This window comes from Hyla sarda, chromosome 6 (assembly GCF_029499605.1).
Source record: "Hyla sarda isolate aHylSar1 chromosome 6, aHylSar1.hap1, whole genome shotgun sequence".
Taxonomy (NCBI): Eukaryota; Metazoa; Chordata; class Amphibia; order Anura; family Hylidae; genus Hyla; species Hyla sarda.
The window spans coordinates 295,888,516-295,912,752 of NC_079194.1; the positions used below are offsets into that span (position 1 = coordinate 295,888,516).

The 24,237-nt window shown below is 42.9% G+C and overlaps 1 protein-coding gene across 1 annotated transcript in view; it reads left to right on the plus strand.

The window, feature by feature from the left end:
* Window positions 1-5,194, plus strand: part of LOC130277301 (tumor necrosis factor receptor superfamily member 1A-like) — a 39,447-nt gene extending 34,253 nt beyond the window's left edge. Inside the window, exons 11-13 of the mRNA XM_056527859.1 lie at window positions 1,186-1,326; window positions 1,950-1,989; window positions 2,768-5,194. Of these exons, the coding sequence (XP_056383834.1) occupies window positions 1,186-1,326; window positions 1,950-1,989; window positions 2,768-3,054 (468 nt within the window). The 3' untranslated portion in view covers window positions 3,055-5,194. The remainder of the gene's footprint in view (window positions 1-1,185; window positions 1,327-1,949; window positions 1,990-2,767) is intronic.
* The last annotated feature ends 19,043 nt before the right edge of the window (window positions 5,195-24,237 follow it).

The following is a 24,237-nucleotide window of genomic DNA, read 5'->3' on the forward strand; positions in this document are numbered from 1 at the left end:
CAGGTGCAAGGGGCCCAGGGGACACTGAAGGAGGCTGCCTGACAGGACAGCAAGGGTCGGGGCAACATCTCCTGCACTGGGCCACCACACAAGCAACTTGTCTGGCTGCTGAAAACTAGACCTCGCCTGTCTACCTTTCTATGTGCAAAAGGAGAGGGGGAGGGGGTTTGTAGTTTTTTCAATTGCACTGTCACCAATATGTTGGTGTCTGAAGAGTGATAAAGAACGGACTAGATGTCTCCTCATAGGTCACTGCTCCTCAGGGACTTCAAGAAAATGCTAAGCACGTGCGCAGTAAGCAGCCCCCGCTTTTCTATGAGACACTCTCTTAACGTTCTCATGCCCTGTGCTTGCCATAAAGTAACTGTGTAGGTGTTGTAAAGTGACACACCACAAAGAGGCTAAAGTAATGGCAGCCCCCAGTACACATTTTATTAATAAATAACATAAAAACGACATTATCCTAAAACTAAATACATAAATGAAATGCTTTACCTTGATAGAATCATATTGGGGGAGATTTATCAAAACCTGTGCAGAGGAAAACTTGCCCAGTTGCCCATAGCAACCAATCAGATCGCTTCTTTCATTTCTCACAGGACTTCATAAAAATGAAAGCAGCGATCTGATTGGTTGCTATGGGCAACTGGGCAAGTTTTCCTCTGCACAGGTTTTGATAAATCTCCCCCATTATTTTTATTTTTTTTTTAATTAAAATTGTGACACATTCCCTTTAAAACCATGTGAGTTAAAACCCTAAAAAAAACAAAAACCCGCATTTACATTAACCTACCCTGTATTTTATCTGTGATTGTCGTAGATGTGCGATTACCAGTTTGCTGCAAATTGTCAAACTGCATTCAAAATGGAGCAAAAATTCAATGCGTAAAAACAGCTCAAAGACTTCAACTCTTCATAAAACACCTCAATTGTGATTACAGGTCAAAGCAAAGCACTCGTGGCAATATATCTCATTCACTCTGAATAAAAAAAAAAATCATCAAAACTGCACATTGACCTCAACCCTCTTATAAGTCTAATAGGTGAACCAGCACCAGCAACCTGATTAGATGACCAGGTGCAGTGATGGGATTCCACGCCATCTCTCTGCAAATAAATGAATAAAATGCAAACAAATGAACATTGGATTCTCCTGACATCCTCTATTTGTTTTTACCTTTCCAGGAACATATGAAAGTTGAACATCAAGTGAATCTGTTGGCGATGCCCTATGAACCAGTAGCTCAGAGCGAACCGGTGGACAACAACTGTGCCGAGCCACAAGAGGGCGACGAGGAGGATGAAGAAACCCCACAGCTGGGAGCAGTGAGTTACATAGTCACTGTTATGTATTATATTACTATTATTTTATGGTTCTAGCACTCTCTAAGACAATATTTTCCAATCTGCATAAACACCATTGAAATGATTTCACTGCTTTGAAGGGAATGTGTCAGAAATTGACCTATTGCTTGAATTACGTTTTTATGTGAAACATATTTTGGTTTTTCTATCTACATTTTAAAATAACCCTAAATATTGCAGTATTTCAGTCTGCCCACTAGCTGAGACTTCTTGTCCTGTCCAGATCACAGACAGGAGTTATCCTAAAAATCTTGCAGTTCCCATTCTGGCCACTTGGCCTAAAACTAAGCTGAGACTTCCTGTTTCCAGATCACTTCCCAGCAGTCTCCTCCTTATCATTACGGACACCAGTGTATAGATAAGACCTCTTTTGACCATAGATAATGCTTAGCCTCGCCCCTATAGAATGACCTCTGCACAAGTCACAGAGCATGCCTAGATAACATTCCCATTCTAGTGATTGGGTTTAGAAAAAAGTAAACGTTTCTGTTTGGGGTTATAATCAGAAAAATAAATCTAGGTGATAGAGTAAGAGATACTTACAATTAGATGTTGCTGATGTTGCTTTTACTTTTTATTTACAGCTGTGTAAAGACTGTCACAACCCACAACCATGTGATCAGCGTAAGTACTGAATAACATACATCTGTTAATGTTGGCATCTAAAAGGGCACATCCGCTCTTATGATGAATTGATCGCAGGGTGATTCCATTGTTGTTATCCCCAGTAAATTATATCATGTCATAAATGAGTTTGCCAGATACACAAGAGAGGACTCTTGCCCAAAAGAGATTCCAAAATTAACCCAGTTTGCCCTAACAGGTCACATGGAAAGGGGCAAATCCTCCCTTCATTCCACATAGGGGACAGTGAGCCAACTTCACATTGATCACATCTTTGTAGAATATTGTAGAAAGGAATTTACTAAAAGAGAATCTGTTAGTTTTACTTTCTATTTTACTTCTCGTCCTTGTGTCAAGAAGGTGGAGCCAAGCTGCTCAAGTGCCATTGCCTGTTACACCTCCTGGCTCACCTTCACCTCCCAGTCCCTCCTTTATTGAAGTAAGGAGCCCTGTACATGAGTTAAGGAGGGGTCAAGGAGTTGAGGGTAAACAAGGAGGCGTGTCAGACTGTGACACTTGAGCAGCTCAGCCCCACCTCCTTGACACTTGGATGAGAAACTAAAAGGCAATTTATTTATTTTTTTATTTGGCAATCACAATCAGCTCCAGGAAAGATCCCATCCTGGAGATCGTGGGGGGCCAATATCTCTAAAGCAATATCTATATCTACAAAAAAATAGCAGTCCAAAAAGTTGGCATTCAATTTACACAAAGCATAAAAATATATTTGTTTGTTTATTTATTTTATTACTATTTTTTTATATTTTTGTCTTTTCAGAGTGGTCGACCTTTTTTTACATAATCATTGAAAATGTTGGCGTGGAGCGCAGAGTGGAGCACGCCCGAAAGCTGCACCTCAGTAAAGCTGCGATAGAACAAACTTTAAATGACAATCAAAATAACTGTAGAGAACAATACTATAAGCTCCTTGAGCTGTGGAGATATCAAAGGGGCGCGCAGGCCTCTATGAATGCCATTCTGGGTGTGCTGGGGGACATGGATCTGCGTGGCTGTTGTGAAAATATTATTAATAATTTAAGAGCTAAAAAAGTTCCAATCAATTAGTAGAAATAGGTTTTTTTTTTTGGCTGGATTGTCTCGGACCAGAAACCCTCCATGTTCTTTGGCTTGACATGACACGGCCACTTAAATTGCAAAAAGAACCAGGTACATGAATATGGCTTCTTAACTCTGTACCACACCTTCTCATGGCGGAAGAAAAGGGCTTTTAAGTCTAAACTCCTCCTTTTCTAATGGTGCCCTGAATGGCAACTTACTGCGCCAGGAAGCAGAAGCGACTTACTATTCCTGATCCTGTTGTTTTTAGTATACATGAGTTTTGAAGGAATTGTGTGAACTACATATAACGTTATTGATGTTGTAAATTGGCTTCTGTGACTTTAATTTTCCTGGGCGCTAGCTGTAAGCAGCCCCACCCCTTAACCTTGTTAAGCCCCACCCCTGCTTATGTCACTCATTGCTCCCTGTAGATTATTATTGCCCATTTTTATTGGGCTGATAGTAGGGGGCAAATAAATGTGACGAAATGACAGAAGGGAAAACAAAAACATTGAAGAAGCACTCCGGGACGTTTTTTCTTTAGCTTGTATAGAGCCGCATAGGCTGTTATCAGAGAATAATGCTCTAATGTACAGCTTGTGCTTACCTGTTTCAGCTGATACATTTTCAGCCATACTGATTACAATTTCATTACTGAAATTTTTTTTCTAAAGCTGCCTACGTTTCTTGTGAATCCACTGTCTTTGCAGAGAGAGGGTGTGGAGTCTCATCACCGCACCTGGTCATCTAATCATCCTGATGGTACTGGAAATCACTCCAATTCATTAGACTCATAAGTGGGTTGTGCCAGTTCCCATTATGGGCAGTTTTGATGCTTTTTCTTATTCAAAATGAGCCACAGTTGAGTGGTTTTATGAAGATTTAACTTTTTTACTGCATTTTGTCTGTTTTAGCTGTGGTTTTCCAAAATCTCAGTTGGAATTTGCGCAAATTTGGTAAAATATTATCATTTATACCACAATTTTGGAAAAACACCACAAAAGGAAGAAAATGCAGCAAAAATGCAATGTGTGAACACATCCTCAGGAGAGGTGTACAAATACTATATATCCTGATCCCATAATGATAGCAGCAGTATACAGATAGAGCAGGAGGGGAGGTGTATAACTTCTACATATCCTGATCCCATAGAGATAGCAGCAGTAGCAGTATACAGATAGAGCTGGAGGGGGAGGTGTATGACTACTATATATCCTGATCCCATAGAGATAGGAGAAGCAGTATACAGAACTAGGAGGGGAGGTATCTGAACAGCCAGAAGAGATCTCGTAGATGATGATGATGTCATAAGTCATCTGACCCAGGACTGACCACTTCCTTTGATACATGAATCACTGTGATTTTATGTGGGATTGGTTTGTGATCACATGACCCAGTTATAGTAATGAATGTAGCTGTGCTGGAATGAAACAGATGGTGCTGTAGGACCTGGAGTGCTTCTTTAAGATGTTATAGGGAACTTTTATTGTATTCTTAGAATCTTGCATTATATTTTTAGTATACTGTTTGTTCTTGATGTCAGGGATCAATGAAGTATTTTATACAATAGCCTATATTTTTTGTAAAAAACTTTTTTTTATAGTGTTTTTTTATGAATTCAAGGCTTAAAGGGAAACTTTCTCTTTTTTTTACTGAAAATAGCTTAAAAAAAAAAAAGCTTTATGGCAGGAATACATTGCATGATGCAATACCACTTTTGGTGAATTTTGTGGTTGGTGTCAGTGGGAAACTACATTATTTCAAGCCTCGAAAGGTCCTTAAAGAAAGTAGTGTCCGAGATGTAGTGTTATTTGGAGCACTATTATGTTTTCAAGATGCTACGTTATAGGCATACAGTATATCACACTCATAGTATGTATAGTTATGTGTGTCTGTATAATAAATGTATAGGATTACGCTTTTATACTGCACTGAATTAAAGGGGAAATGTCCACCAATGAGCTATGGAAATCAGAGGGGTAATTGGTGCCGCAGTTCATAATCTGTTTCAGGGCCCCCATCCCTTCCATGTGGCATTTACCGCTTTGAGGCCTGGATGCCACTGCTACTGCTGCGCCCTATATAGCAGTGGCCTCAAACTGTGGCCCTCCAGATGTTGCAAAACTTCAACTCCCAGCATGCCCGGACAGCCAACGGCTGTCCTGGCATGCTGGGAGTTGAAGTTTTGCAACATCTGGAGGGTCACAGTTTGAGGCCACTGCTCTATAGCTCTGTCCTTGGTAAATGTGGTGTTTTATAGAGTTGCCAAAGCCTTTCTGCACTGCTCGAAAAAGTCTTATTATTTTCACTGGAAACTTCCTATACAATGGCTCTGGAACGCCTAAAAAGCACCCACAGATACCAGTTACTGAATTAAAGGGGTTATCCAGGAATAGAAAAAACAGAGCTAATTTCTTTCAAAAACAGCTCCACATCTGTTTCCAGGTTGTGTGTGGTTTTACAACTTGGCTCCATTCACTTCAATGGAACTGAGCTGCAGAACCACACCCATCCTGTAGACAGAGGGGGGATTGTTTTTTTTAAAAAAGAAATTAGCTCTGCTTTTCTATTCCTGGATAACCCCTTTAAAGGTGGAATTTCCCCCTTAAAATCGTGACAGCTTGTGCATGCCAGATGTCTCCTGGAATCTGCAAAACACTGGAACAAAGCAAGCCGTAACGAAGGAAAAAGTTTATTAATATTCTGTTTATAGGTATTTATGTTACTAAGCCTCTGCACGTAACTAATGATCAAACGTTAAATGTATAGTTACTGCGGACTGTAATATATTACCGGATGTACTGGGCCTATAATGCGCGCCCTTCATGCACACAGATGACTGAGGAAGCCGGAAAAAAAATAAAAATAAAAATAAAAAATAAAAAAAAAATATATATATATATATATATATATATATATATATATATATATATAATATGAATGTGTAGAGTGTCCACTAGGAGGCACTGATGAGACAAAAAGGTTTACCTGCAACAATTGCGCAAACGAGGAGCATAGATATTTTATGACAGGACGCAAAGGGATCCTTTAATACCCTGATCAGCCGCTTACAATCAGCGTATATGTTCTGATTTAAAAATGGTGTAAAACCACTTTCAGGCCTAAAGGCCTCATATGTATTTGGCTAAACTCGCCAATGTTAGCCGGACCCGCCATTCGGCCATGTTGAATTTAACGCTGTCTACTTATTTTTTTCACTAGAGATTAGCCACCAGCAAACGTGTCTGGCAGCGGCTTTCTCTCCTCCCCGTTGTTCACACTCGGAAAAGTATTTATGCGTATGGGGCCATAGAGTTGTGCGGGATTGTGTCATTACTTCATTGTTTGCCCTGGGGGTGAGTAAAGTAGAGAAGAAGCTTCCCCAGCTTCTGTGCAGTGTTAAAGGGGTATTCCAGGATTTTTTTTTTATTTGACTATGCTACAGGGGCTGTAAAGTTAGTGTAGTTCATAATATAGTGTCTGTACCTGTGTGTGTGTGTGACGGTTTTCTCACAATTCTTCTGTGATTTTCACCCTAATATTTATTTTTAACAGCATACAAAATGACTGTTTTCTCAGATTTTTCCCAGGTTGCAATGCGGCCGAGATCTGACATCACTAGTCAGCTGATGACAGGGAGCCTGTCTGCTTCAATGGGTGGAGGGATCAATCTGCAACTTATGCAACAGCTGTAGGCAACCTGATTGAAAACGACAGGTCTTTTGTTTCAATGGGTGGGGTGGCTGATGTGTGGGAGGGAGGAAAATGGAATTGTGGGATTTGTAGTCAAAAAAAGAAAATTCAAACAGGAAATACAAGTTCACAAAAAGCTAGCCACAATGTTATGGTAATCTCATGACATAACCATTTAGCCCCAAGACAAGCGCAGATCCTTCCTAAGCATGTCCATTACTGTCTGCCAGGTACATACGAAAATCACCTTATGGTGGATAACCCCTTTAAAGGGGTTCTCCGGTGCTTAAACATCTTATAAGATGGGGACCCCCGGGATCATGCTCGCGGCACCCCGTTTGTAATCAGTCCCCGGAGTGTGTTCGCTCCGGGACTGATTACCGGCGACTACAGGGCGGGCGGCCTGTGACGTCACGCCTGCGCCGGCGTGTGAAGTCACGCTCCGCCCCTCAATGCAAGCCTACGGAAGGGGGCGGAGTGTAGTAGAGAAGAAGCTTCTCCAGCAGCTGTTCAGTGTTAATGTATTCACAACAGCCACAGCTCATGGATAGTGGCTCCACAGCTATAACAAGGGATGTCAGTACGCAAACACCCCCAGCTAAGAGCATTACCCTTTAAAATGTATGAAATTTTGCAACATTTTGGATTACTTTCTTGTCTGCCCTGGCGATGAGTGTACTAAAGAAGGAGCTTCTCCAGCAGCTGTTCAGTGTTAATGTATTTAAAACAGCAACAGCTCAGAGATAGTGGATACTTAGCTATAATATGGGCTGTCAGTGTGCAGCCATACCCAGCTGAGAGCATAGTCTGCTACCCTTTAAAAATATAGCTAAGATTTTGGCATAACTTCCTTGCCTGCATTGGCGGTGAGTGTAGTAAAGAAAAGGCTTCACCAGCAGCTGTTCAGTGTTATTGTATTCATAACAGCCACAGCTATAACATGGGATGTCAATAAGCAACCACCCCCAGCTAAGAGCATAACCCTACTACCCTTTAAAAAAAAATGTATGAAATTGTGCAAAATTTTGGGATTACTTTCTTGTCCGCCCCGGTGGTGAGTGTACTGAAGAAGAAGCTTCTCCAGCAGCTGTTCAACAGCTCAGAGATAGCAGATACTTAGCTAAAACATGGGCTGTCAGTGTGTAGCCATACCCAGCTGAGAGCATAGTCAGCTACCCTTTAAAAATATAGCTAAGATTTTGGCATAACTTCCTTGCCTGCATTGGCGGTGAGTGTAGTAAAGAAAAGGCTTCACCAGCAGCTGTTCAGTGTTTTTTTTTTTAATTCATAACAGCCACAGCTCATGGATAGTCATTCCACAGCTATAACATGGGATGTCAGTACGCAACCACCCCAGCTAAGAGCATAACCCTACTACCCTTTAAAAAAAAAATGATTTGGGATTACTTCTTTGTAATGACACTGGGTGTACTAGAGAAGAAGCTCCTTCTGTGAATGTATTCGAAACAGCGGAAACCAATGCACATTCACGATTGGCACCAAAGTTACTGGATATTTTTGCAAGAAAAGGTTGAAATGAATATGACCACAGGGAGTGAATAATTCATACGTAACAAAAAAAAAAGAAATCGTCTTATGGCTAGTTAGTAGAAAAATATGGCGGCCTAAATGTGTTTACTGTTATCGGGTAGGCCGTAGACCAGTGGTCTTCAACCTGCGGACCTCCAGATGTTGCAAAACTACAACTCCCAGCATGCCCGGACAGCCGTTGGCTGTCCGGGCATGCTGGGAGTTGTAGTTTTGCAACATCTGGAGGGCCGCAGGTTGGAGACCACTGCCGCAGACTTTCATGTGTTTTCACAAAATAGTTTTATTTATTAATTTTTTTTAACTAAGGGGATGTCTATAAAAAGTTCGGCTATCCTGTGTGCACTTACAGGGTGTGCCCTAGAGAAGAAGCGGGGCAGGACAAGGTTCTACCTCTATGGATCCTGACCAGCTTCAATGTATTAATGTGCTCAAAAGAGGCACCGTGCTAGAAATTGGCTTCCTCCGCTCTGTGTGTATATTGGGGGGAAAAAAAACCTGTAAGGTGCATCTTTTCTCAAAAACAGTATCTGTAGGGGTGTTAGTCCAGGGAAATAATTTAATAATTATTAAATAATTTATGTATTTATTTCTATTTATATCTATTATTGTTGGTCAATAATAATTGTACTTTTATAATAAATATTTCAGCAGGGATACGCAAAATTTGCCTGCCAGATACTCTTCCTGCCACCTTTATAGATGTGCACTGTTAAAACACGTACCCACGATCCAGCCACGAATGACAGAAAACAGACAGTAACACCCTCTTTGGTGCTTATTGGTATGAAGCCACACCTTATTTCATTCTTTTTCATTGGATGGTTGTGAAGTGCCACGCCTCATTTCAGTCTGTTTTCAAAGGATGGTTAAGTGCCACGCCTCATTTCAGTCTGTTTTCAAAGGATGGTTATTAACAACCATCCTACGAAACAGACTGAAATGAAGTGTGGCACTTAACAACCATCCTTTGAAAACAGACTGAAATGAGGCATGGCACTTAACCATCCTACAAAACAGACTGAAATGAAGTGTGGCACTTAACAACCATCCTTTAAAAACAGACTGAAATGAGGCATGGCACTTAACAACCATCCTACAAAACAGACTGAAATGAGGGGTGGCACTTAACCATCCTTCGTAACAGACTGAAATGAAATGTGGCACTTAAGTGCCATGCCTCATTTCAGTCTGTTATTAAAGGATGGTTGTTAAGTGCCATGCCTCATTTCAGTCTGTTTCATAGGATGGTTAAGGGCCACGCCTCATTTCAGTCTGTTTCGTAGGAGGGTCGGGAGGTATTGCCTATAAAACTTGCAATGAGGGTAAATGGCAAAGCCATGCGTGCCAAAAAAGGGGTATTTAGTGTGCACCTGTCACTTTTACGACAGTTTATACATAAAACTACCAGCACAAATGGTTACACTCTATGGAGGAAATTTATCAAAACCTGTGCAGAGGAAAAGTTGCCCAGTTGCCCATAACAACCAATCAGATCGCTTCTTTCATTTTTTAAAAGGACCTCTCAAAAATGAAAGAAGCGATCTGATTGGTTGCTATGGGCAACTGGTTAACTTTTCCTCTAAACAGATTTTGATAAAGCTCCCCCTATATCTTTGTTGGTGCCTCTATTTGGCTAAAAAACAAACACTTTTTTGGAGGCCCAAGGAGGTCAAAGAGGCGTGGCCTAGTTGTGTCCCTTGGTCACAATGCCTCTACTTTCTAATGTCACGCCCACTAACTCTTTCATTGACACACATATTGACACCATATTAGTGCTGCGCATGCGCAGCGAATGGGGATTTCAGTCTGCTCAGTGTGAGAGTCCGATTCCTGACTCAATTCCTCACATAGTCATGCACAGTAAGTCCGGGAGTCCGATTTCTTACTGCGAATGCGTCACACTCCCCATTCACGACGCGCTGGACTTAGAAATGGCTATGGCAATACCAAATAAAGGCACCAACAACTTATTAATAAACGTATTAAATGTATCATTACACTAATATCTATTTGACTGTATCGGTGGTTTCCTATGCATAAACTATGTGACAGACCTGTCTGGGACTGCCCCTTAACTTTTGGTTGGCCTGAACCCCCCCCCCCCCCCCCCCCCCCACCTCATTTGCGACCCAGGATTGTCCCGTCAAAATGGAGACTCTTGGCAAGTATGCGTAGCCAGAAACACTGCCTTAGGCGGTGGTGCGGACATGCATATAAAGCGAAGGAATGGGTGCACTAGTGTCATTTATTTTTATTTCGGCTTTTGAAGTTATTTTATGTGTTTTTTTTTATTTGTTTTTTATTATATTTTAATGTTTTAAATTTAGCTAAAAAAATTCAAGATCTAAGGCTACAGCCACAGATACGCAGACAAACGTTTCTTACAATATTCCGCGTGTCAGGTGATTTCCAATAATCCAGTGTAAATGAATGGGAAGGAACTGGTTATGATTAACTTCTTGACTTGTTAAAGTATTTTCTATTCTCTTAAATAAAAATCTGATTGAAATTGAAAGAGTTTGCATTTTGGTTTAATAATTTATTATTGTTTTTTTTTTTGTGTGGTGGTGGTGGTGGGGGTGGGGGGGGGGGGGGGGGTGTTACTCGTTAGGCCATCTTCACACAACGGAATTTCCAAATGTAATTTGCCCTATAAATTCCACTCAGAAATCCCGATGCAGCAGGGTCCCATTGTTTTCAACAGGATTCTGCTGTACCAAGCACACGGCTGAAATTCCGCAACAGAAACATCCCGGCCCCTGCAGAAAGATTGACATGTCAATTGTTACTGCGGCATCAGCTCGGAAATGCATTGTCGTCTAATGCAGATGCTTTAAATTAATTTTTTGTGTCTAGCTTCTGTGTTTGGCTCACAAATCCCTCTATTCTGCTGCTGACTCATTCTGACATCCACTGCTCATGAAGGGGTGTGTCCGAGGCAAGCAATGAACCTGCCCTTACTCGCCTTGCATTCACTTCCTCCCTGAGTCTGCTGTGCTGTGCTGGGTCCTCTTTAGTGAGTGCGGTCCTCTTTAATATTTCTGGGGTCTAGAATTGTGAAAAAAGTAAAGTGGTTGTTCAATAAGACTCCTTATCCTATCTCTGGACCCCCTGTCAGTGACCAGGCAGACTGGTCAGCTCATGGCCAAGCCACAATCCTGGTCACATGTTTCAGTGGGTTCTAGTTAGGTGTCCATAATTTTGACGGCATTAACAGCCCTGAATGCTGCGCCAATCCTGACATCAAAACAGCCCCACACAGAGATGGGAGTCAAACATAAGGCTATAAGGGACCACAGGGTGTAGCGGTGTAGGTGGATGGGGCAAGGTGGTTATAACCCCAGGGGCAAGGTGTTATTAACCCCTAATGTTCGTGACGCCAGAGTGGTTTTTGGGTACCAGAACCACACAAACTGTATCTCCGCTATTCCAATGGCTAGGCAGTGAAAATGAGAGTCCACAACCGGGTTATGGTTTAACGGAGGCTTTTCTGAGGTCAGATAGGTGTTATCTTCACATCTAGGCCAGAATCCCAGAGAGGTGGCCAGGAACACAGAAGGACCTCGCAGCTTGTTGGGACCAAGTAGACTTGTAATAGACTTTAGAACAGTGGTTCTTAGCCTTGTTGGAGGTACTGAACCCCACCAGTTTCATATGCGCATTCACCAAACCCCTCTTAATTGGAAAAATAAAATATGATTTTTTCATATTCAACATAGGAGGTATATATTTAAGTATATATTTATACATAGGTGCACAAAATTAACAAAACCATTAAGAACAAAGAACAAAACCATGAAAACATGATTTTCACACATAAACATAATAAATATTTACTGCAAATCAGTGACTTCTGCTGTTGTCTTTCAGAGACCAGTTCAGAAATGCGCGGCTTTACCTTGGCAAGTGCCACTCTCATGTTATTTTCGCAACAATAGCAGTGTTCCCCCACATTAGGCAGGCAGTGTTCCCCCACATTAGGCAGGCAGTGTTCCCCCACATTAGACAGGCAGTGTTCCCCCCACATTAGGCAGGCAGTGTTCCCCCGCATTAGGCAGGCAGTGTTCCCCCGCATTAAGCAGGCAGTGTTCCCCCCCCACATTAGGCAGGCAGTGTTCCCCCCCACATTAGGCTGGCAGTGTTCCCCCACATTAGGCTGGCAGTGTTCCCCCACATTAGGCTGGTAGTGTTTCCCCACATTATGTAGGCCAGTGGTCTTCAACTTGCGGACCTCCAGATGTTGCAAAACTACAACTCCCAGCATCCCCGGACAGCCAACGGCTGTCATTGCAAAACTACAACTCCCAGCATGCGCGGACAGCTGTTGGCTGTCCGGGCATGCTGGGAGTTGTAGTTTTGCAACATCTGGAGGTCCACAGGTTGAAGACCACTGATGTAGGCAGTGTTCCCCCACAGACATACAGCCTCCAGCCATATACAGTGTATGGCTGGAGGCTGTATGCCTGTGTACTGCCCACTTCAGTTCTCCGACCACTGCTCCGGCTATAGCAGTAGGTCTCAGGAGTGGTGGTCGGAGCACCGAAGATGACGTGCCGCTGGTCACTTACAAAGCTGGCCAGTGCGCGTCTTCCTCCTTCTCTATCCTCCGGTCCTCGGCGCCTTAGTTTCCATGGGCACACGCACAGGACGTCAGTGACGTCCCGGCGTGTGTTATGTCCCGGCGGCCGTGCGTTTTTAAATTTAACGTGGGGCCGCAGGGAGTTAATAGTGATGGGGGGGGGGGGGGGGAATTGCCCCGTCGCTACAGGACGGGCAAACACCGGCTCTGCTCGGGGCCACAAGCAATTGCTTGGTTTGCCTGTCCTGTTGCGACCTCCCCTGCCGAACCCCTGGGTCTGACTCATCGAACCCAGGTTAAGAACCACTGCTTTAGAATCTTAACTTTAGGCTGGACTTGACTATAGGTAGTAGTGACAGCAGACATAGACTTGACTTACTGGAATGACTATAGATTTAAGGCCTTCCAGGTACTGGACACTAGCACTGAGATCTCTGGTCTCCGCTGCTCCTCAGCAAGAATGATGGCAGAAGAGAGAGCATTGTAATGGCCGCCCCCTTATATAAAGGGGGGCTGAACCAAAGTGATAACATAACATAAGACATCTCACAGGTCCTTTAGACATTTACTGGTGTCCTCCAAAGGTCCTTTGACTACAATCCTATGACAATAAATGATACTACAGAAGAGTCACTGAGGGACCTAAGTGTAGTGACCTGACAGGGCCTAAGTGTAGTGCAGGATTATGTCCTGTACTGGGACATTACACAAGAAACATGGAGCTGCCTGCCTATTGCAACCACATTTGGCCCTATATGCCCCCACTGCCCGCTATATATAAATGCATTAAATTACAATGAAAATAGAAGCCTCAACCCAGAAGTGACCGACAGGGCTGCCATCAGAAATTTGGGGCCCCTTACACAGCTTAAGGCCAACCCCCCCCCCCCCCCCCCCCGTGTCTTGCCCACGAGCCCGCCCCCAGGGCCACCCACCAACCCATTTTTTTTCCTAATGATATATTTCTAATTACTTTATAGCAGATTATAGTGCAGTAATACATTGTGCTGCAAAGTAATTTTACTGCTCCACACTCTGCTATAATCTAATATACCCTATTCTGAATACTGGGAAACCGGCCAAAAAATGGTGTATTCCCACATACGGGGGAAGATTTATGAAATCCTGTGCAGAGGAAAAATGGAGCAGTTGTCCATAGCAACAAATCAGATCGCTTCTTTAATCTTTTAAGAAAGCCTCTGAGACACAAAAGAAGCAATCTGGTTGCTATGGGCAACTGCACCACTTTTCCTCTGAACAGGTTTTGATAAATACAATACCGCGGTAGATACCAGAAATCACTCTGCAGACAGTATAAATGGTTACAATCACATTTAGATACTCACAGGGGACGTCTTCTCTGATCGGAGTCATTCACGTTTCCTTTTTGCACTATCCGGTCCGGGGCATCATGAAGACTTCTCCTGCCCAAGGCCACAGGACCTGTCCGAGCAACCAGACAGACATTTAAGGAGCCTTTCTCCAGCACAATGTTCACCTCTATATATATATATGTACACCTCTATATAGTTGTAGACCCCCTCTCTGCCCCAATATATAGTTGTACACCCATCTTGGCCCCAATATATAGTTATAGGCCCATTTTGTTCCCCCATATATAGTTGTAGACCCCCTGTGTTTCATATATAATTGTAGGTCCCACGTGCCTCCAATATATATTTATATAGTTGTAGATCCCCTGTGTTACATATATAATTGTAGGTCCCACGTGCCTCCAATATATATATATATAGTTGTAGACCCCCTGTGTTACATATATAATTGTAGGTCCCACGTGCCTCCAATATATATATATAGTTGTAGATCCCCTGTGTTACATATATAATTGTAGGTCCCACGTGCCTCCAATATATATATATATAGTTGTAGACCCCCTGTGTTACATATATAATTGTAGGTCCCACGTGCCTCCAATATATATATATAGTTGTAGATCCCCTGTGTTACATATATAATTGTAGGTCCCACGTGCCTCCAATATATATATATATAGTTGTAGACCCCCTGTGTTACATATATAATTGTAGGTCCCACGTGCCTCCAATATATATATAGTTGTAGACCCCCTTTGTGTCCCTATGTGTAATGATAGGCCTCCCCTTTGAGCACCCACAGTTATAGGCCCCCTTTCAGCCCCCACAGTTAGATATAGTCCCCCCTTTCAGCCCCCACAGTTAGATATAGCCCCCCCTTTCAGCCCCCACAGTTAGTTATAGTCCCCCCTTTCAGCCACACAGTTAGATATAGCCCCCCCCTTCAGCCCCCACAGTTAGTTATAGGCCCCCCCCCCTTTCATCCCCCACATTTGTTAATAGGCCCCACCTTTCATCCCCCACAGTTAGTTATAGCCCCCCCTTTCATCCCCCACAGTTGGTAATAGGTCCCCCCTTTCACCCCCCACAGTTAGTTATAGGCCCCCCTTTCATCCCCCACAGTTGTTAATAGGCCCCCCTTTTATCCCCCACAGTTAGTTATAGCCCCCCCTTTCATCCCCCACAGTTGGTAATAGGCCCCCCCTTTCACCCCCACAGTTAGTTATAGCCCCCCTTTCATCCCCCACAGTTGTTAATAGGCCCCCCCTTTCATCCCCCACAGTTGTTAATAGGCCCCCCCTTTCATCCCCCACAGTAAGTTATAGGCCCCCCCTTTCATCCCCCACAGTTCGTAATAGGCCCCCCTTTCATCCCCCACAGTTCGTAATAGGCCCCCTTTCACCCCCCACAGTTAGTTATAGGCCCCCCTTTCATCCCCCACAGTTAGTTATAGGCCCCCTCTTTAATCCCCCACAGTTAGTTATAGGCCCCCCTTTCATCCCCCACAGTTAGTTATAGGCCCCCTCTTTAATCCCCCACAGTTAGTTATAGGCCCCCCTTTCAGCCCTCACAGTTAGTTTTAGGCCCCCCTTTCATCCCCCCACAGTTAGTTATAGGCCCCCCTTTCAGCCCTCACAGTTAGTTATAGGCCCCCCTTTCAGCCCTCACAGTTAGTTTTAGGCCCCCCTTTCATCACCACAGTTAGTTATAGGCCCCCCTTTCATCTCCCACTATTAGTTATAGGTCCCCCCTTCATCCCCCACAGTTAGATATAGGCCCCCCCTTTCAGCCCTCACAGTTAGTTATAGGCCCCCCTTTCAGCCCCCACAGTTATTTAAAGGCGCCCCTTTCATCCCCCCACAGTTAGTTATAGGCCCCCCCCTTTCATCCCCCCACAGTTAGTTATAGGCCCCCCCCTTTCATCCCCCACAGTTAGTTATAGGCCCCCCCTTTCATCCCCCACCGTTAGTTATAGGCCCCCCCCTTTCATCCCCCACAGTGATTTAAAGGCACCCCTTTCATCCCCCCACAGTTAGTTATAGCCCCCCCTTCATCCACCACAGTTAGTTATAGGCCCCCCCCCTTCATCCACCACAGTTAGTTATAGGCCCCCCCCTTTCATCCCCCACAGTTAGATATAGGCCCCCCACTTCAGCCCCCACAGTTAGTTATAGGCCCCCCCTTTCATCCCCCACCGTTAGTTATAGGCCCCCCCTTTCATCCCCCACAGTTATTTAAAGGCGCCCCTTTCATCCCTCCACAGTTAGTTATAGGGCCCCCCCCCCTTTCAGCCCCCACAGTTAGATATAAGCCCCCCTGGAGACAGACACTGAGACGACTGCACTGGACCTCAGCAGGAATAGCAATGAGCTAAGAGAGAGATTGCAGCCCCTCCCCTGGCTATATAGGGGGCTGTGCAAGGAGCCTATAGGTCACTTGGGGGGTCACCTGATCACTAGTGCCTCCTGGGTAACAATCACATGGTCATAGCAATTAAAGAAACAGTACACTTTTAATGTATAACATATGTACACTATGGGTAACACTGGAGGGGGGCCCTGGGGACATGAAGGGACACTGCCTGAAAGGGCAGGAGAGGTGCGGGGGAAAACCTTCCCGTACTGGGCCACCTCAGTGCCATATAGTACTTAATAGTCCCAAAACTACACAATAGTCCTATATAGTACTTAATAGTTTCATATCTGCTGTTGGTTGGGACAGGTTTTAATTCCCTAAAAATAAAATGTTTACATTCACTTTCAGTCGAGATCTTGTAAATTTAGGGTCGTGTTCACTCTAAAAAAGTCCATTTATCAAGGATTCAACAGCCGTTGGCTGTCCGGGCATGCTGGGAATTGTAGTTTTGCAACATCTGGAGGTCTGCAGGTTGGAGACCACTGCCCTATAGGTTTAAAAACAACAGCTCAGCATGCAGTATTACACATGACACTGGAATACATGCTACAGTAGGAACATTTTCTTATAATTGATCTAGATACAGCAGCTCGGCAGACAGTATCACACAAGACCGGTTTAGATACATAAGCTCAGAAGACAAATTAAGTGCATAGGTAGAAGGTCTATGGCAGTTAACAGGCTTATACACACTTAGAAGACAGCATCACATGATAGGTTTGGATACTTAAGCCCAGAGGGCAGTATCACACATGATAGGTTTAGATACATCAACTCAAAAGACAGTATCACACATGATAGATTTAGAGACATCAACTCAGAAGACAGTATCACACATGATAGGTTTAGATACATCAACTCAGAAGACAGTATCACACATGATAGGTTTAGATCCATTAACTCAGAAGACAGTATCACACATGATAGGTTTAGATACATCAACTCAGAAGACAGTATCACACATAATAGGTTTAGATACATCAACTCAGAAGACAGTATCACACATGATAGGTTTAGATACATTAACTCAGAAGACAGTATCACACATGATAGATTTAGAGACATCAACTCAGAAGACAGTATCACACATGATAGGTTTAGATACATCAACTCAGAAGACAGTATCACACATGATAGGTTTAAATACATCATCTTAGAAGACAGTATCACACATGATAGATTTAGAGACATCAACTCAGAAGACAGTATCACACATGATACGTTTAGATACATCAACTCAGAAGACAGTATCACACATGATAGGTTTAGATACATCAACTCAGAAGACAGTATCACACATGATAAGTTTAGATACATCAACTCAGAAGACAGTATCACACATGATCGATTTAGATACATCAACTCAGAAGACAGTATCACACATGATAGGTTTAGATACATTAACTCAGAAGACAGTATCACACATGATCGATTTAGAGACATCAACTCAGAAGACAGTATCACACATGATAGGTTTAGATACATCAACTCAGAAGACAGTATCACACATGATAGGTTTAGATACATCATCTTAGAAGACAGTATCACACATGATAGATTTAGAGACATCAACTCAGAAGACAGTATCACACATGATAGGTTTAGATACATCATCTTAGAAGACAGTATCACACATGATAGATTTAGAGACATCAACTCAGAAGACAGTATCACACATGATACGTTTAGATACATCAACTCAGAAGACAGTATCACACATGATAGGTTTAGATACATCAACTCAGAAGACAGTATCACACATGATAGGTTTAGATACATCAACTCAGAAGACAGTATCACGCATGATAGATTTAGAGACATCAACTCAGAAGACAGTATCACACATGATAGGTTTAGATACATCAACTCAGAAGACAGTATCACACATGATAGGTTTAGATACATCAACTCAGAAGATAGTATCACACATGATAGATTTTGAGACATCAACTCAGAAGACAGTATCACACATGATCGATTTAGATACATCAACTCAGAAGACAGTATCACACATGATCGGTTTAGATACATCAACTCAGAAGACAGTATCACACATGATAGGTTTAGATATATCAACTCAGAAGACAGTATCACACATGATAGGTTTAGATACATCAACTCAGAAGACAGTATCACACATGATCGATTTAGATACATCAACTCAGAAGACAGTATCACACATGATAGGTTTAGATACATCAACTCAGAAGACAGTATCACACATGATAGGTTTAGATACATTAACTCAGAAGACAGTATCACACATGATAGATTTAGAGACATCAACTCAGAAGACAGTATCACACATGATACGTTTAGATACATCAACTCAGAAGACAGTATCACACATGATAGGTTTAGAGACATCAACTCAGAAGACAGTATCACACATGATAGGGTTGGATACTTCACCTCAGAAGACAGTATCACACATGATAGGTTTAGATACATCAACTCAGAAGACAGTATCGCACATGATAGGTTTAGATACATCAACTCAGAAGACAGTATCACACATAATAGATTTAGAGACATCAACTCAGAAGACAGTATCACACATGATAGGTTTAGATACATCAACTCAGAAGACAGTATCACACATGATAGGTTTAGATCCATTAACTCAGAAGACAGTATCACACATGATAGGTTTAGATACATCAACTCAGAAGACAGTATCACACATGATACGTTTAGATACATCAACTCAGAAGACAGTATCACACATGATAGGTTTAGATACATCAACTCAGAAGACAGTATCACACATGATAGGTTTAGATACATCAACTCAGAAGACAGTATCACACATGATCGATTTATATACATCAACTCAGAAGACAGTATCACACATGATAGGTTTAGATACATTAACTCAGAAGACAGTATCACACATGATCGATTTAGAGACATCAACTCAGAAGACAGTATCACACATGATAGGTTTAGATACATCAACTCAGAAGACAGTATCACACATGATAGGTTTAGATACATCATCTTAGAAGACAGTATCACACATGATAGATTTAGAGACATCAACTCAGAAGACAGTATCACACATGATACGTTTAGATACATCAACTCAGAAGACAGTATCACACATGATAGGTTTAGATACATCAACTCAGAAGACAGTATCACACATGATAGGTTTAGATACATCAACTCAGAAGACAGTATCACACATGATAGATTTAGAGACATCAACTCAGAAGACAGTATCACACATGATAGGTTTAGATACATCAACTCAGAAGACAGTATCACACATGATAGGTTTAGATACATCAACTCAGAAGATAGTATCACACATGATAGATTTTGAGACATCAACTCAGAAGACAGTATCACACATGATCGATTTAGATACATCAACTCAGAAGACAGTATCACACATGATCGGTTTAGATACATCAACTCAGAAGACAGTATCACACATGATAGGTTTAGATACATCAACTCAGAAGACAGTATCACACATGATAGGTTTAGATACATCAACTCAGAAGACAGTATCACACATGATCGATTTAGATACATCAACTCAGAAGACAGTATCACACATGATAGGTTTAGATACATCAACTCAGAAGACAGTATCACACATGATAGGTTTAGATACATTAACTCAGAAGACAGTATCACGCATGATAGATTTAGAGACATCAACTCAGAAGACAGTATCACACATGATACGTTTAGATACATCAACTCAGAAGACAGTATCACACATGATAGGTTTAGAGACATCAACTCAGAAGACAGTATCACACATGATAGGGTTGGATACTTCACCTCAGAAGACAGTATCACACATGATAGGTTTAGATACACCAACTCAGAAGACAGTATCGCACATGATAGGTTTAGATACATCAACTCAGAAGACAGTATCACACATGATAGATTTAGAGACATCAACTCAGAAGACAGTATCACACATGATAGGTTTAGATACATCAACTCAGAAGACAGTATCACACATGATAGGTTTAGATACATCATCTTAGAAGACAGTATCACACATGATAGATTTAGAGACATCAACTCAGAAGACAGTATCACACATGATAGGTTTAGATACATCAACTCAGAAGACAGTATCACACATGATAGATTTAGAGACATCAACTCAGAAGACAGTATCACACATGATAGGTTTAGATACATCAACTCAGAAGACAGTATCGCACATAATAGGTTTAGATACATCAACTCAGAAGACAGTATCACACATGATCGATTTAGATACATCAACTCAGAAGACAGTATCACACATGATAGGTTTAGATACATCATCTTAGAAGACAGTATCACACATTTTAGATTTAGATACATCTGCTTAGAAGACAGTATCACACATGATAGGTTTAGATACATCATCTTAGAAGACAGTATCACACATTTTAGATTTAGATACATCTGCTTAGAAGACAGTATCACACATGATAGGTTTAGATACATCATCTTAGAAGACAGTATCACACATTTTAGATTTAGATACATCTGCTTAGAAGACAGTATCACACATGATAGGTTTAGATACATCATCTTAGAAGACAGTATCACACACTTTAGATTTAGATACATCTGCTTAGAAGACATATGAAATGCTTAGATACAGGGCTCAGCTACTGTATGGCGGATGACTTATTAACACTAAACAGAACTTGGATGTTTTTTTTGGCGCTTCGTGTGACATAATAACCAAACACTTTTTATTGCTCCGCTGTGCGGCTGTGATTGGCGGACGCCTCCTCTCCTGATCCGTAACCGCTCCAGTGAGTCACCGCTGTGGACTTTATCATGGATAGGATGCAATGTTAACCCCTCAGGTGCTGCTGCTGGACGGTTATTTTTAGACCTGCTGCCTGTGCGGGATGGCGACTTCCTAAGTGCTGTCATGTGTTGCGGCTGTAATTGTGCAACTTTGGCGCCAAAACTTTTCACTTCTCCCACTATGACTAATGCTATAGTTCTCATCCCGCTAGATGGTTATCTTCTGATTTACACTTCGTGTATTTTTCAGGTTTTTCACTTGTGCGCCCGCTTATGCCAACTTGCGCCACTGTGCCTCAAGCTGCGTCAATCACGTGAAAAAAGAAAAGTGCGAACAAGAGTCCCAATGAATGTTACATAGTTCATAAGGTTGGAAAAAGACCAGAGTCCATCAAGTTCAACCTATATCCCTAATGAGTCCCTCATTAAAGGGGTATTCCGGAGCTCCAGCGTTCTGGATCTCTAATGAGTCCCTCATTAAAGGGGTATTCCGGAGCTCCAGCGTTCTGGATCTCTAATGAGTCCCTCATTAAAGGGGTATTCCGGTTCTCCAGGATTCTGGATCCCTAATTTGTCCCTCATTAAAGGGGTATTCCGGTGCTTGAATGTTCTGGATCCCTAATGAGTCCCTCATTAAAGGGGTATTCCGGTGCTTGAGCGTTCTGGATCCCTAATGAGTCCCTCATTAAAGGGGTATTCCGGTGCTCCAGCATTCTGGATCCCTAACGAGTCCCTCATTAAAGCGGTATTCCAGTGTTCTGGATCCCTAATGAGTCCCTCATTCAAGGGGTATCCCGGTGCTCCAGTGTTCTGGAGCATTTTGTTCAGAACGCTCTGAGCCAGAGGCTGTGATCGTTACGCCACAGCCACGCCTCCTTGTGAGGTCACACCACGCCCCCTCCATTAATGTCTATGGGAGGGGGCGTGTTGGCCGACATGCCCCCTCCCATAGACATGGATGGAGGGGGCATGGCCGTGACGTCACGACCACTGCCGCAGTTCTAAACAACGTCGGGTTGGTTCCAGCCAATCACAAATCTCTGTGGGAAATATATATATATACGTCAGTGCAGGAGACCATAGAAGAGCGGCCGGCTGCATCTATGCATTATAAAGGAGGATCACAGTGGGTGTCAGGAGTGACACTCGCTGAGATCTGTCTATTAATGAAGATACTACAGCTCCCAGCATGGAGCAGAGTGTGCTCCATGTTGGGAGCAGTAGTACCTGCAGTTAAGGACAGATCACAGTGGGTGTCACTTCTGACACCTGCTGCGATCATCTTTCATCCCTGAGATGCGGAGCAGCTTACTCCTGCACTCGAATCTCTGCTCTGTACTCCGGCCGGCCACTCACCATTAATATTTCTTGCTGAGAGCTGTGATTGGCTGTCACCATCCGGCCAATCCCCACTCAATCCTCCGGTCGGCTGCGTTTTCCCGACCGTAGGCAAAAACGCGGTTGACCACGTTTTTGCCTGCAGTCGGGAAACCGCATACAGTCAAAAACGCAGCCGACCGGATGCTGCAGTTCACTCCGGTCGGCTCATAGACATGCATTAAATACGGTTCCCCTATACGGCTGAGTGCGAGCGCCGCGATTAAGCGCTGCTCCCCCTCCTACCAGCCGCATACGGGAACCGTAAGTACAAAACGTGGTGTGAAACCACCCTTGGTTGGTTTTCTTCAATTCTGGCGCAGCCAGAATCTTGCGCACAACCCGACAAAACCCGACTGTGCAGGTAGTGTATGAAACTATCAGGTTCTATGACAATATGACATAGATAGTGTAGATCCCTAATCTGTATGTACTGTACGGCACTATTTTGGAGGTTATTGCACCATTCCCTGGACACTATGTCTCGAGCCTACTTACTGATATCCTTCCTTTATCATTATGAGTAATCGTGAAAATTCATAGAAGTCATGTTACCCTGCAACTTCTACTTCCCCACATCCATATATATGAGGTCGTCACCCGCCTCAAGTGATTGTGACAAAAACATATTTTTTCTGTAAAATATTTCAGATTCACATAATACTTATTTCTAGTCACCCTCAGAGCTGTATACACAATATCACCCATACACACGTGATGACCCCGCTAATGGACGCCCTGCTACAAGTGGTGGCACTAGGGTTGCAGACTCCATGCCCCATGCCATCTGTACTTGGGGTGGACTGACCATGGGGGTATTAGGGCATTATTCAGTTAGAGTGGACCTCAAACGCTACTATTTTCGCATAACAAGCATACCCTCTGATAGCGCTATGGTGCCCATTAAATTTTATGCCCTATGGCCCAGATTTTCTTTGCTCCTTTTGCCAATACGCTGCTACATTGTGCACATGGATACCTAAATAAAGTTGTTGCATAATACCAGGGCCGGCCTTAGGTGTTCAGGCGTCCTGTGCGAGCTAACCTTGCGGCGCCCCCCCCCCCCCCCCATTACCCCATAAACATACACAAAGAGGGAAAAACTCTTTGTAACAAATAGATTTTTGTAACAAATCGGTGGATTTGTGAGTGTATTAATCTTTGCTACACTACAAGGGGTTTAGCGGCACCAGAATTTACAAAGGCGCACTCTACTAGATCTGTCTCGACCTCCTGGGCGGAGCGTAGTTCTGTTCCTGTAGAGCAGATCTGTCAATCTGCAACTTGGAGTACTCCTTTAACTTTCCTAAAGCATTATAGAGTTATTTCTTTTCTGTCTAGTGATACTAGTTTTGCTAAAACTATACTAAATTCTGCAAGGCAGGAGAGCCCTCCCCAGGGGTTATACTTGCTAAATCCCCGTTTTGCTGCTGAGGGACGACAGGGAAGACTAAATTT